Source organism: Saccopteryx leptura, chromosome 5 (assembly GCF_036850995.1).
Source record: "Saccopteryx leptura isolate mSacLep1 chromosome 5, mSacLep1_pri_phased_curated, whole genome shotgun sequence".
Classification (NCBI taxonomy): domain Eukaryota; kingdom Metazoa; phylum Chordata; class Mammalia; order Chiroptera; family Emballonuridae; genus Saccopteryx; species Saccopteryx leptura.
The window spans coordinates 25,853,872-25,868,223 of NC_089507.1; the positions used below are offsets into that span (position 1 = coordinate 25,853,872).

Here is a 14,352-nt window from a genome sequence, read left to right on the forward strand (position 1 = left end):
CTCTCTCTGACTCTCTGTCTCTGTCACAAAAACAACAACAAAAAAACACAAACGTGTTTCTTTGTAGTAACTGCTCCTATTGCATGGGCAATGGTAATAGAAAAAATGACTTTACTAAGAGATGATGAGCTGTCAGAGGAAGAACATACTGACAGTTCAGGCCCTGTAGTGCGTATGTAAATTACCCAGTGAAATCTCCCTCTTTGAATTTCCTGCAGCAGAACTGAATCTTCTGGTTGGAGGCCAATATTTAAAGTCCATTCTGGCTAACAAGAGAACAGGATTCCAGAAGTAATTCATATTTGTTAAAAGTGCTGAATGTGATTTAATGCCTATGTGGAAGCTAATGAACAAAACAAACAAGCAAAGTACAGACTCAGAGAGAGAATGCAGTCTGACAGCTGTCAAGGGTGGAAGTAGGGGGGCTGGGTGCAGGATGAAGGGAATGAGCAAAAAAGCAAAAGAAAGAGTAAACACTCATGGTCATGGACAACAGTGTGTGGTTTCTGGTGGGAGGGGAATGAGGGAGGTAGAAAAGGGGATGCGGGATAAATGGTTATCAGTGGAGACTTGATTCGGGTGGAGAACACACAATACTGTGTACAGATGTTGTGGAACCGTGCACCTGAAACCTGTATACTTTTGTATACCCAGAATCACCCCAATAAATTCAATAAAAAGGACAAAGCACTGAATGTAATGGCCCATTATACATATACATGATCTTTTTGGAATTTATTTTGTATTTTAAAATAATTGATGTTTTTTCTTTTCTATCAGGTAGCTCAAAATGGAGAGACTCCTAATTACCTAGGCTCTGTTGTGGGAGAGTACAGGGACAGCGTATACAGTAGATAGTTTTTCACAGCCACAGAAAACCATCTGTGGACACTGTGTACTCCCAGAACAGAGCTGTGTTGATGTCCTTGTCTTAATGTCCTTCCATCCATATAGGGGACCTGTGCCGAAGTCAAAGTTTACAAGTTGGGCATCTTTTCTGTTGTGTCTTGTTTAAAGAGAGAGTCCTTCACAGTAACAAAGAAAGGCCTCACTCTCAAGCCCAGCATGGACTCCCGAGTATCCGTGCATTGCCCTCCAGGAGTCTTCAGCTCTCCAGTGCTTGTGCAATTAAAGGTAAATATTAAGCATTGGTGGTTTCCTTCTCATAGATTTTGTGGGTCATCAAATATGGCCGTAAAAGATGAAAAGGTACAAGTATTGAACAGAACAGTAAATGAATTCTTCTCTGATACTTTTAACAACCTAACCTATAGCACCGTGAGTAATAAAGCGATGAGTTGGAGCATACCGAATCTCATTTCAGGACTCTTCGCTTTATGTGAAAGGTTTTTTTAGCTAAGTTTTGTGTTGTTTTGTTTATGGCATTTGTTAACCAAGACATATGTTGAGTAGGATGAAAATGATGCTAGACATTGGACATTCATATGGTTCAAGATTTCCACTTGAGAGGTCAAAAAGAGGCTAGTCAAATAAAATATTTAAACAGTTGACAATCTGGTTATATTTAATTATAAAATAGTCCTTTGGGGGGAAGGAATGTTTTAAGAATTCGATATATATCTGAACACTATTGGCCAGGTGAATAATGATGTATCAGTGTACATGTCGGAAGACATATGTATATCCACAGTGTTCCCATCCTTCTGGCCTCAAGTCTCCTTTATGTGCTTCTGTTTCTTCCCAGGTAAAGAAGGAAAGTTGGGGGTGGGGACACACTATGGATAATTATTTCTATAAATATCTTTCAGAAACTTTGAAATTTTGCAATTATGTTAGCTATTTTTATTATTAGCCACTTTAATGTGAGAGGGAACACTGAAGTAAATAATAGCCTTGTTTTTCTAGTTTCCATGGATCACTTGATCTAACCATAATTTTAATTAGAAAAATACGTAAAACATCTATTTTGTTTTCTAGGTCATTTTGTTGCCTACCATTAAGAGAGTTTCTCAGTTATTTATAACAAAGGACAGGGAACCTAGATTTAGAAAGACTGTGAAAGGGATGAAGAGCTGTGTGTGCTCTTTTATAAATTAATGCCGTGTTGATTCAGCCAACAATGTATTGAGAAATGTATTAAAACTATGATCCTTCAAATATTCAGAAAATTGGTTTAGAAACGTGCTGATACTTTGCATATCTTGCAATTAAAATAAAAAAATATATGTTTTTTTTGTTTTGTTTTGTTCTTTGCTTAGGTCCAACCAGTTGACCCATCTCTGGTGGCAAACCTAAAAACACAGCAGGATGCTTCCTACGCCGTCCTCTCCACCACCCCTCTGGTTCATGTCCAGCTCCCATCCACACATCCTTTCCAGAAACCAGTCACTGTATTTCTACCTTGTTCTCTACACCCTGAGAAAAGGAATTTGGGACCTGCAAATGATCATAGAAGAGCAGCTAGTACCATAACAAAAAGGATCGTACCTTTATATTTCAACCGGTGAGTTGGATCCTAATATCTCTAACTGATGTCATGGTAAACAAAGAAACTTGAGTGATTAAAAAGCACAATAAGATGTCCTATATTTAAATATCAATATTAAGATATTATGAAATAAAATGTGGATCTACAAAGGGTAATGATTTTAGTTGTAGTGGGCCTAAAAGTATGCTATATGATACAACTGATACCAAAGAGGCAAAATTAATCCTGGCTTTCAAATAATTTATGATATGGTTCCTTACAAAGTTGTGGTATGGAAATTAATTTTCTGTACTTAAGTGTGTTCTGTTAGTGGAGGAAAAGATTAAACTGACCTCTTTCAACACATTACATTTGAGTCTGTATTTGTCATATAGGTGAATTCCTTCCTCTCTGAATGTTTAGAATTAAACAAAATCCCTACCAATAAGACATATATATACATATGTGTGCATATATATATATATATATATATATGGAGAGAGAGACAGAGAGAGAGAGAGAGAGAGAGAGTTACCAGCCAGAAATAAAATTGGAAACGAAATGGTAACAACAAATAGGGTATACTGAATACAATATGACAAGGTGGGATGAAAAGGGACCAAGGTGTGGTAAGAAATTATTTGAAGTGATGTAATTTAATAATTATAGGTACCATTAAAGAAGAAACCAAAAACAGCCATACAAGAAGGATTAATCAAAGACATAATGGACTTTAATTTTCTGATGTGAAAACCTTGAGTTAGAAAGTACTGAATGACTACTAAATAAAACTTATAGAAAAAAACCATACTTAGACAAAACATGAAAAATTGAACTGTCTATTTAAATAAAATATAATTTTATCAGTATCCATTCAGAAGAAACACTTTAAATAAGAAGAAATAATATCAGTCTAGCCTCATTCTCAATTTTTGCCACACTAAATATCAAAGGTAAAAGGACTAAAATCTTTCAAGTCTTGATGATGTTATATGTTAAGGTTATCACCCAACAATGGAGTTTTCTCTTTTTCTTATTAAATAGGGATCACAAAGTTGTACTACTCACATGTTCTTAACAAAATAAATAAATAGATAAAATTAATGAGCTGATGTGATAAAGTAAAATTTAAGAGTTTTTTTAAAAAATCTGGTATTGAATATAAATAATATATTGTAAAATAAAAAAGCAAAAAATTTATATAGCAAAGAGATAACAGAGAAAACAAGAAAATAGCCTGGTGACATTAGAGAAAATATGATATAAATAATATTATCAATTATATTATTAAATATAAATGAGTTAAACATAATTTATTAATCTTAATCTTTAATATTTTATATTCTGTATTTGGGATAATTTCCTTATATTTATTATATGACTTACCCACCAGTTGTTTAAACTGTTTATTTCAATTATTATAAATTCTCATTTCTAAGAGGCTATTGCTAAATTTTAAACTCTTTCTTTCCCAAGCTCCTCTGTTTTGTTTTGTTTTTTCATTAGGCTTTCTATGTCTTTTCTCATTCCTTTAGTTATTGAAAATATGTTCATTTTATGATCACATCCAGATTATTTTATCATCTATTAGCATCATGATTATCTAGTATGGTGTTAATCTAGTACATTGTCTATCATGCTAATTCTGTTCTATCTTACACTTAGAAATTCATTTCCAAGTATTGGTTCTAATTTTTGATCAGATCAACTTTTCTTCACCACTCCCTCCCACCCAGAGCAGCTTTTGTGTGCTTCTTTGTTGATTACTTGCATCAGTGTTCAAAAAGACTTCGGTTCCTTTTGTTGTTTCTCATTTTATGGACAGTGCTGCCCTTTGGGATTCCAGTTTCATGACTTAGTTCCAGCTATCAGCTGGAGGCTGTATCTGATGTGCCTGAATATATGTTAAGTGCCAGCCCCCACACACCTGGTGTGTGTGTGCGTGGTTCATAGGGTGGAGGAGGCTGACAAAGGTGGGAATATCCATAGAAACAGTTCTTTATGTTTCTGAGGAAGAGAAGAACATTCTAGCTTTTTGCGATTCTTTTCTACTTGTCTCCAGATCTAGGAGATTCCCCCCCCCCCTTAGATTTTTTTTAGTTCTTCCAACGTGTGTGTGTGTGACATTTTGTTTAGCTTTCTTATGTAGTGTGAAAATGGCCATTTGCCATCAATTCAATTTGTCAAAAAGTGCCAATTCTTTTTTCTTCTCTATTTCTTTGCCTTAGAACATCATCTCTCATCTAAAAAATTTCTTTTCTACCGTGTTTACCTGTCGTTCATTTTGTAAGTGACAGCTCAACTCTTTCCTCATCTGGCAAGATATCTACGCTTTCCAGGAGGGACCTGTGCTCTTCACTGCCAGCCCCATTTTTTGTGCACACCCATATGAGGCCATAGTAGTAGCAAGTTCTTTTTTGCGTTTATCATCACTCAGCACAAGTATAACATAGTAGGTACTCAAAAAATGTTAGGTGACTTCAAGAAATTATATATAAATTTTTAGAAATGTAAGTTGTATTATTAATTCCTCTATACTTTCGACAAAGCCAAATTGATGTAATATGCTCTATTATTATTAGTGCTAGATATGGCAGATGCATTTCCCCATCCAGTAGAGCATGAAACAATCAAATGAGAATCTTTATCACTGTTTATTTTACACGCCCTCCTTAATGGGAAACATTGCTTTCGCCAGTGGAACATTTTTTTATGGAAATAGAAATACAGTGAAGTAAACCATGCCTCATAATATAAAAAAGATAAAAACTAGTTGAGGCAAACACACAGTCTGACTATGAAAATTAAAGGTCTTCATTGCGGTACATTCCTGCATGTCTGAATGATGTCTGGGGAGAAGATGGAAGTCATTTAACTGTGAACTAGAGAAGATTTCCTGATAGTAACAAAAGGGGAAATTTATTAAATAAAAACATTCTGCATTATACAAGAAATATTTTAAGTTAGATGAAAAAAAGCAGCTCATGAAAAATGGTCCTTTCTATGCAATGCTATTGGTTTGGGGATTATTTTATTCTAATGTAACTTGTGAGTCACACAAAAAAATATTTGTAAAATATGTGTCCAATTACATAATAATAAAATGGATAAACTGGTAAAGATACCACGTAACTTAGGAAATTGGATATTATATATACAATTGCATCTCCTAACTTACGCCTCCCCTGTTCCATCTCCAGCCTCACCTTGTCATTGCTCCTCATCTATACCAAGAGTTAACCAGTATTTAGAAATTTTGAATGATTCTCTTGCTTATATTGATTTTACCTTTATTGCATATATTTTTATTGATCTCTATACAATGTCTTGTTTAAATTTGTACTTCATGAAAGTGAAAATAGTGTCTATTATGTACTGTTTTATGGCCTTGCTTTTTCAGTTATAGTTGTGTGTATCCACTTTCATTCCTATATAATATTCTATTGAATAACTACATATAGTATTGATCACATTTCCTATTGAGAACTATTTGGGTTGTTTCTATTTTTTCTTTTGCTAATACAAATAGTGCTGTTGTAACTATTCTTGATTTGAAGTATATTTAAGCAAGTACTTCTTTAGAGTAAATACCTAGAAAAACTCATTGTTGAGTCATTGGGTACATACATGTTTGACTTTATAAGTTTTACAAACTGGTAGAACTAAATTACAATCTCTTACCATTGCTCCTCATCTTCTCCAGTCTTGTGTAGTGTCAGATGTTATCACTTTGAAAATCTAATAGGTGTAAAATGGATCTCATGTGGTTTTAATCCACACTGTTCTGATTACAATGAAAATGTCATCTTTCATAATTTCTTTTGTTAGACATTGCTGTTTTCATATATCTGAAATATGTTATTTTCTTTGCTCATTTTGAATTTTTTTTACCTTGTTTAGTAGCATGTCCTGTATTCTGAATGCTAATCCTTTGTCAGTTTGTAGCCTTTATTTTCATATTTATATGTCAAATTTATTGTATTTTCTTTGAAGATTAGTGCTTTTTGTCCTGGTGCTATAATTTTCCACCTCCTGAAATTATAAAAATATATATCTTTATTATCATATATTTTTAAAGCTTTGAATTTTGTATGTCTTCAATTCATCTGAAATTGATTTTTACATACAGTGTAATGTAGGAATTTTTTTTCCATGTGGATAACATAGTTTCCCAGCATTGCTACTGAATGTTTCTTTCTTTTTCTAACAATCTGTAATGCTTCCTCTGTCATGAGGGATACACGTGTTAACTAGCTTTATTGTGGTAGTCATTTCACAATAAATACACTGTCAAATCATAACATTGTAGACCTTAAACTTATTCAGTGTTATACATCAATTAATCTTGATTAATCTTAAATTGTAAAAAATTGATCTTTATATCATTAAGAACTTCTGATTTTATGTTACCAAAAAAACCCCAACACCCCCCCCCCAAAAACAAAACAAAACAAATCCAACGATGTTTAAAAATGGAATTCTTGGCCCTGGCCGGTTGGCTCAGCGGTAGAGCGTCAGCCTGGCGTGCGGGGGACCTGGGTTCGATTCCTGGCCAGGGCACATAAGGAGAAGCGCCCATCTGCTTCTCCACCCCCCCCCCTTCCTCTCTGTCTCTCTCTTCCCCTCCTGCAGCCAAGGCTCCACTGGAGCAAAGATGGCCCGGGCGCTGGGGATGGCTCCTTGGCCTCTGCCCCAGGCGCTAGAGTGGCTCTGGTTGCAGCAGAGCGACGCCCCGGAGGGGCAGAGCATCACCCCCTGGTGGGCAGAGCGTCGCCCCCTGGTGGGCGTGCTGGGTGGATCCTGGTCGGGTGCATGTGGGAGTCTGTCTGACTGTCTCTCCCTGTTTCCAGCTTCAGAAAAATACAAAAAAAAAAAAGAAATGGAATTCTTTGTTGCATATGACTTAACTCTCTGGGGACATATTTGTCTTTATATATTTCTTGCACCAGAGTGAACCTAGTCTCTCACTTCTCGGTCTTCCTCTTACCAATTCCATTTGCTCTCATGCACATGGCTCATGCTGCAATGGACTGCATCTTCATAATTCCAAGATTAGTGGAAAAGAGGAAGTTCTTTTCCCCAAAAAATAATATAAAGACCTAGAGAGTTACTCTAATTCTAACTCCCATCAGTTCACAAACCCATTGGTGAACAGACCACTGGGACTTTGAGGAAGATGTACTATACAGGTCAGGTTAGCCTAGGTAGGGCATGGCCCCAAAAACCTAGTATCCCAAGGGCTTTGGAATAACAGCTTTTATGTCTCACACAAGCTATGTGGCCATCAAAGGCATGCTGCTGCTTCCTTTTTAAAAATTATTTTATTTAGTGAGAGGAGGAGAGGCAGAGACAGACTCTCGCATGCATCCCAACCAGGATCCACCGGCAAGCCCACTAGGGGGTGATGCTCTGCCCATCTGAGCAACCGGATGGCATTTTTTTTTTAGCACCTAAAGCCATTTTTTTAACACCTGAGGTGGAGGCCATGGAGCCATCCTCAGCGCTTGGGGCCAACTCATTCCAATCGAGACGTGGCTGCAGGAGTGGGGGGGAGAAGGGAGAGAGAGTATGGGGGGAGGGGTAGAGAAGCAGATGGGCGCTTCTCCTGTGTGCCCTGGCTGGTAACTGAACCCAGAACATCCACAGGAGCAGGCTGCTTCTTGATCATCCTCACTCCTGGACTTGCTGTAGTGGCCAACCACTGTGGCTTTCATGATGGCAGTAGTAAGAGTTTGCATAGACCCATATTAGCAATTAAATGCTTGCTTCACCTCATGGTGACATATATTTTCTTTGCTCACTATTTATTAACCAGATCTAGTCACAAGCCCCACTCTCAACTACTGGTTCAAGGAAGTGCAACTGTATCACATACTTAGAATGGGGGAAAATTTGATTTTTTTGGCAAAGAGCATTAATAAATGCCAAATGTATTATTTGGCTCAAGTTATATACCCCTAGGCCTGGGAGTAGAGTCGGTTCTACTGACTACAGTTGAGAATGTGTAAGTCTCCACAGAAAATTTAGTCTATTGGTAGAAAAATATAAGAGTTGCTATCAGAAAACAAACAGACAAGCAATATTACATTTAATTTAGTCAGTTTCTAGAAAATGACCAAAGTTTTGGGTTCTGTATGAACATATCTTATCTTCTTGTGTTAATAAATTATTAACTTAAAGAGTTTTACACCAGAAGCACAAAACTGAACATGGTTTTCCCCCATCCTGATTTAATTCTGGTTGGTCTCCTGAAGGAATCAACACAGTCTAAAGTTTTTAGAGTGGGCATTTTAAATCTAGTTCAGTTGCTAATTTATAGGTCACAGACAGCTCAGCTTGTGACACTAAGGTGGCTTTCAACTCATAACTAGTTCTATTAAAAAATAAAGATGTGTGAATCACACTTAGGTTTTCATTTTTAGCACCTAGCTAGAATGATGCTGTTCCCTTGTGGGTTGCAACATCCTGAATTTTTGTTTTCTGGGGTTTTTTTCCCTGCAAAATGTTCAGTATCAAGGTTTTTTCTTCCTTTAATTGTGAGGAACAGATATCCATTTAAGTGAATTCAAGAAGAGAGGACTGTTGTAAGTCTGCAACAGGCAATCTATGCTTTCTCCATCTCTAGGGCTACATTAATAATTTTCATCTTCATTTTTTTCCATTCTCTTTTGTTTTACCTGCCCAATTTTATCATTTTTTTTATAGAAACTGAGAGAGAGTCAGAAAGAGGGATAGACAGGGACAGACAGACAGGAACGAAGAGATGAGAAGCATCAGTCATCAGTTTTTTGTTGCAACACCGTAGTTGTTCATTGATGGCTTTCTCATATGTGCCTTGACCGTGGGCCTTCAGCAGACCGAGTAACCCCTTGCTCAAGCCAGCGACCTTGGGTCCAAGGTGGTGAGTTTTTCTCAAACCAGATGAGCCCACGCTCAAGCTGGAGACCTCGGGGTCTCGAACCTGGGTCCTCCACATCCCAGTCTGACGCTCTATCCACTGCACCACCGCCTGGTCAGGCTTATTTTCTTTCTTAATGATCTTTCTGCTTATCCATTGCATGGCCCAGGGCACTGCATCCAGAGTACAATGACTAGTTACAATCTCTGGGCCTTTTACTTAGTCACATTCCAAAGAAAAAGAATCAAATTAATTGGCTGCCGGAAATTGGTCTACTGTTAGTCAAATAAGCTTGGGGGTAAGGGGAGAGTATCCCATGCATACAACTGCTTCCTTCACGGCTTTTGGGTGGGATCAATTAAGCAAGAAAGAGAATTGTACAAGAAAGCTAATTGGCTATGTTTGCTGTAGGAATTAGGATGCAAATATTAATAGCACTTATGGTTACAATTATAAACACTTTAAATATTAACTTATTTAATCCTAAAGTGCAGATACTATAATTAATCTTGTATTATAGATAAGAAAACTGAGATGCAGAGAGATTAAAACCTCGCCTATGATCATGCAGTTGTTAAGAGGGAGAGTCACCCAAGATTTGAAAGTAGGAGCCTTGTTCCAGAGTCTGTGGTCTTACCCATTATGCAACACTACTGCTCTTGGCTATCCTAAAGCATCCACATTGACACCAGAGAGTTTATTAATGCTCTGGGGGTATTTCTTCAATTCTTTTGCCAGTAGGAAAATGCTTCTCATTCTCCAAAGCTCATCTCCAATATCAGTACTTTCACTTTGAGAGCTTCTCTGAGCACCTTCCTTCTGCTGCTACACCACCGTGTACATCCCCTTAATTACCACAGGGATTATCTTGTCCTGTAATTGAATAACATTGTAATACTGCGAGATTCTGTAGTGCAAGGGTGACATATTTCTTATCTTTGTATTCCTGATGCATAGCATAATTAGTGGCACATGCTATATACTTAATGAATTGTTATTAAATTATTCACTTAATGAAAAATGTAAGTGCATTAAATTATTTATGCTATACAATTTTTTTTAAATCAATTTCTCTTCTGCTATGGTTACATAGGACAAAAAGTGCTTCCATAAGGAAACCTGGGACCAATGCTTGTGAATCTTTGAAATTACTGGGATTCAGAAGCCGAGACAGTGGTTGGTTTGGGCTTGATGATGTTGTGGTGCGAACCGTGCAGAATGGCTTGATATCATTTGAATTGTGTGAACACTTAGAGAGGTAATGCTATAGTAAACCATACAAGTTGATAAAATTATACCCTGATGAGTTATTACTGGTGTTTATAGAAATGGGATCGTAGGATTACATTTTTATTCTTCAGATAGGAATATGAATAGTCCCTCAGGGTGTATTTAAAATGCAGACCAGAACTGACATGAATATACTATCTCTAATTTCATTTCTAATAACTTAATAACTGCTTTTAGAAACCACTCATAACTTAGATTTATTTTTTACAAGTTTCTTCTAACTCCAAAATAGTTTTAAAATAGCACCTTCATTTCTGAAATTCCATGACGATCCTAATTAACTGTTCGTATTATGCTCATCTCATAACTATGTAGATATAAACTGAATGTGTTATTTCAGTGTCCTCATTTCGCATTCTCATTTCCATGTTTTCTAGACAGCTTATTACGAGAGGAGTTCTAGACAGTTTTAAGGTTCAGGAGAAGTAGACATTCACAAAGAGAGGGCGATCAGAGGTGGAAGGGTGGTCTTTGTTTCATAATGGAACATCGTGTATCTACGATTGTCTTGATTCAGGTTCCTAGAAAAAGAGCCTATGATGTAATGCAAGTAATTTCTTGAAAAATGGCCTTTAGGTGAACCCTGAAAGGGAGTGAAAGATGCAGGGAGGGCAAGGGAAGCAGCTGGGAACATCTACGGCTTCCGCTGAAGTTTCGCATCAGCCTGATACCTCGGCAGGGCTCTGCGGTGTGAATGCCAAGGCGTCTGGCTTCACAGCCCTGCCAGTCCTTGTCTGTGGGCATGGCAATGCCCTGGAGTGCGGGCTCCTGCCGGGCAGTTATCTAGAGAAGACTTGGGTGACAGGTAGTCCCACCAAGGCAAGGAGTCAGTATTAAATTAATGGGCTGCCAAAATCAAGTATCAAAAACTGGGAGACTTCTGCCCCAGGCGCTAGAGTGGCTCTGGTCGCGGCAGAGCGACGCCCCGGATGGGCAGAGCATCGCCCCCTGGTGGGCAGAGCGTCGCCCCTGGCGGGCGTGCCGGGCGGATCCCGGTTGGGCGCATGCGGGAGTCTGTCTGACTGTCTCTCCCTGTTTCCAGCTTCAGAAAAATACAAAAAAAAAAAAAAAAACCCAAAAAAACAAAAACAAAAACAAAAAAAACTGGGAGACTTAAATAACAGAAATTTATTGTCTCAGGTCTGGACACTAGAAGTTCAAAATCAAGGTGTGGTTAGCAAGGTTCATTCCTTCTGAGTCTGTGATGAAAGTGTTAGTTCTAAGGCTTTCTTTGTGGTTTGTAAGTTGCTGTTGCTATGATCACCTGGCAGTCTCTCTGTACGCACATCTCTGTGCCCAAATTTCCCCTCTTTATGACACCAGTCGTAGCGGGTTGGGGCCCACCCTAGTGACCTCACACTAACTTCACCTCTGTAAAGATCCTATCTCCAAATAAGGTCACACTGTGAGGTACTGGTATTAGGACTTCAACACATGGACTTGGGTAGAGAGGACGCAATTCAACCCCATCACAGGATTCTTCATAACCATCCTTAGCACAGATGACAGAAAATACTTCAATCCCCAGTTAATCATGCTATACCATCATAGTCTGTGTCTTCTTGCTCATCAATGGGTTATTTTGATCACCATTCCCTTCTATATTTTGAAGTAATACTCTTTAGTGATGCTCATTAAAAAATAATTTAAAATACACTGCCATAGTTAGAGCCAAGCCAAGACTACAAAATTTCTTTAAGAATTTCTGTTCTAGAATTTGGTTTGATTTGAGCTGATTTCCTGACTGCCAGGAGTTTCGTAAAAGCCATTCGGGCAACTAACCAGTTGGTCATCGGAATGCCTGATTTGAAAGGAAACGGAGGATAGTGGCTTTCTCGATATTATTAGTTCTTGATGGTCTTTTCGAGACTGTTTCCCTTAGGTCTTGCCTCTGCTCTTCCATGCAGGTTCATTGTGCTCCACTTGTCTTCCATGGTGGACAACAGCTATTTGGTTTCTTTTGTGAAATCTTTGGAGGAAGCCATGCTCAGCACCAGCGCCTGCGTTGTACTGTTTTACCAGAAAGACAAGCCGCACAGAGCAGTTATTTTAGTGGTGCCTTCTAAAGACTTAAGCCAGGTGCTTAGGAGTCTGCGCTCGGAAGCTGTCAGCAGTCCTCCAGAGCCGTCTCGCCATTTCCAAGTGAGAGAAGGAGAACAGCTGCTGTTAAGGTTTACTGGAAACATATTTGCTTCAAGTAAGTATAAAGACTTCAGAAGGAGTTTGCTAACTTTTATTACTAAGGAAAACCTCTGAGGACGGGGGGCTTTTGAAAAGCAAGAAGAGAAAGAGACTTACCTACTTCTTTCTTCCCAGTCTCCCTCTTTGCGTTGAAGGGGAGGCCTATTCCTCTGTGGGTGGACTCTAAGCGATACTCTTATGGAAAGTCTGCTCCGTGTTTACTGTCTGATTCTGTGCTTGGATCCTCTCTTTCCTGCGTCAAAGCAGTAGCCTCCTATATACTTCCCTGCTTCCACTATTAGTCACGGGAAATCTATTTCCATATAGTCACAACAGTGATTTCTTAAAAATATGACTAGTACTGTATTACTCTCCTGATTAAACTCTTATAATTACCTCCTTTTCTACTTAAAACCATGACCAAAGTCTTGTTGTAAACAAACAATCTAGACTAGGGTCAGTGGACTCCTAAGAGACATGTGGATAGAACTATATTTCAGTACAATGGTCTTATTTATAATTCCGTTTACTTCATCTTGTGTAGTTAGAAGACTGCTCTGAGAAGGAATAAACAGGCCTCACTGAGCTCCACAAGGATCCACGACACGACCGCGGTCGTGGAGCTCTGATCTGGGTAGAACAGCCCTGCTTCCTTCTCATCCCTGTATTGATCTTGTGCTTTTTGTTTCCATTATAAATCTTACCACAACTTGGAATTATCATCCTTATCTATCTGTTTATTTATGTTTCATTCACATGCTCATGAATGAAATATACATTCACCAGAATGTATATTTCATGAGGGCAATGGCTGTATTTTCTTGCTGTTTACCCAAGTCTAGAATAGCACCTGCTACATCAAAGGCCATCGATAAATGTGACGATGCTGAGAAAAACAGGGCGAGCGAATCTGAAGGCGGGCAGGAGAGCTGGGAGGAGGGAGGGAATACAGGAGAAAGAAGAGAGGAAAGGAAATGAGGAGAAAGCGAAGAAGAAGACAAAGGAGAACACAGCTAAGTGAGAGAAGGGAGAAAAAGATTTGGGGGGAGCTGCCATTACAGCAATTTCCTTTTTATTCATTCAACCCTTTCCCTTCCCTAGCTCCTTTCTTTGAGGTGAAATAGAATCTAACGGTATGTATATAAAAATGAGGTGTGAGGGAGAATGTGGGTGGCTCTATGGGGATTTCTGGACCAGGAGTCTTGCAATAGACTTGATGTTAATAGTCTCAGCTCATTTATAAATGAATATAGATCCCATTTCTATTTAATGATGTCCATTTTCTCTCGGCTTCTGGAGATTACTGCCAGCCCCATGGGCTCCTTGTCGCTGCAGACACGCCGCAGCAGCTTGCCGCAGAGGCTGCTCTTTTCCTGGTGTCTCTGAAGTAAGTGAGACCGAAACTGTTCCAGCTTGAAGCATCTCTTCCACTTTCACATTCAGAGTCTCAGCTCGTTGAGTCAGGCGACAGGACTTAGTGAGTGAGTGTCAAGGATGTCAGGAGAGAAAGGGAAGGGAGAGGAGAGGGAGGAAGGAAGGGTGGAAGAGAACCTTT

General features: G+C 38.5%; 1 protein-coding gene across 5 annotated transcripts in view; it reads left to right on the plus strand.

The window, feature by feature from the left end:
* Positions 1–14,352, plus strand: part of DTHD1 (death domain containing 1) — a 50,720-nt gene that overhangs the window by 9,560 nt on the left and 26,808 nt on the right. Inside the window, exons 4-8 of one of the 5 annotated variants that reach the window (XM_066387043.1) lie at positions 955–1,134; positions 2,220–2,464; positions 10,420–10,584; positions 12,524–12,813; positions 14,097–14,184. In XM_066387043.1, coding sequence (XP_066243140.1) covers positions 955–1,134; positions 2,220–2,464; positions 10,420–10,584; positions 12,524–12,813; positions 14,097–14,184 — 968 coding nt within the window. The remainder of the gene's footprint in view (positions 1–954; positions 1,135–2,219; positions 2,465–10,419; positions 10,585–12,523; positions 12,814–14,096; positions 14,185–14,352) is intronic. The other 4 variants (XM_066387044.1, XM_066387047.1, XM_066387045.1 and 1 more) reach the window with 4 other exon arrangements.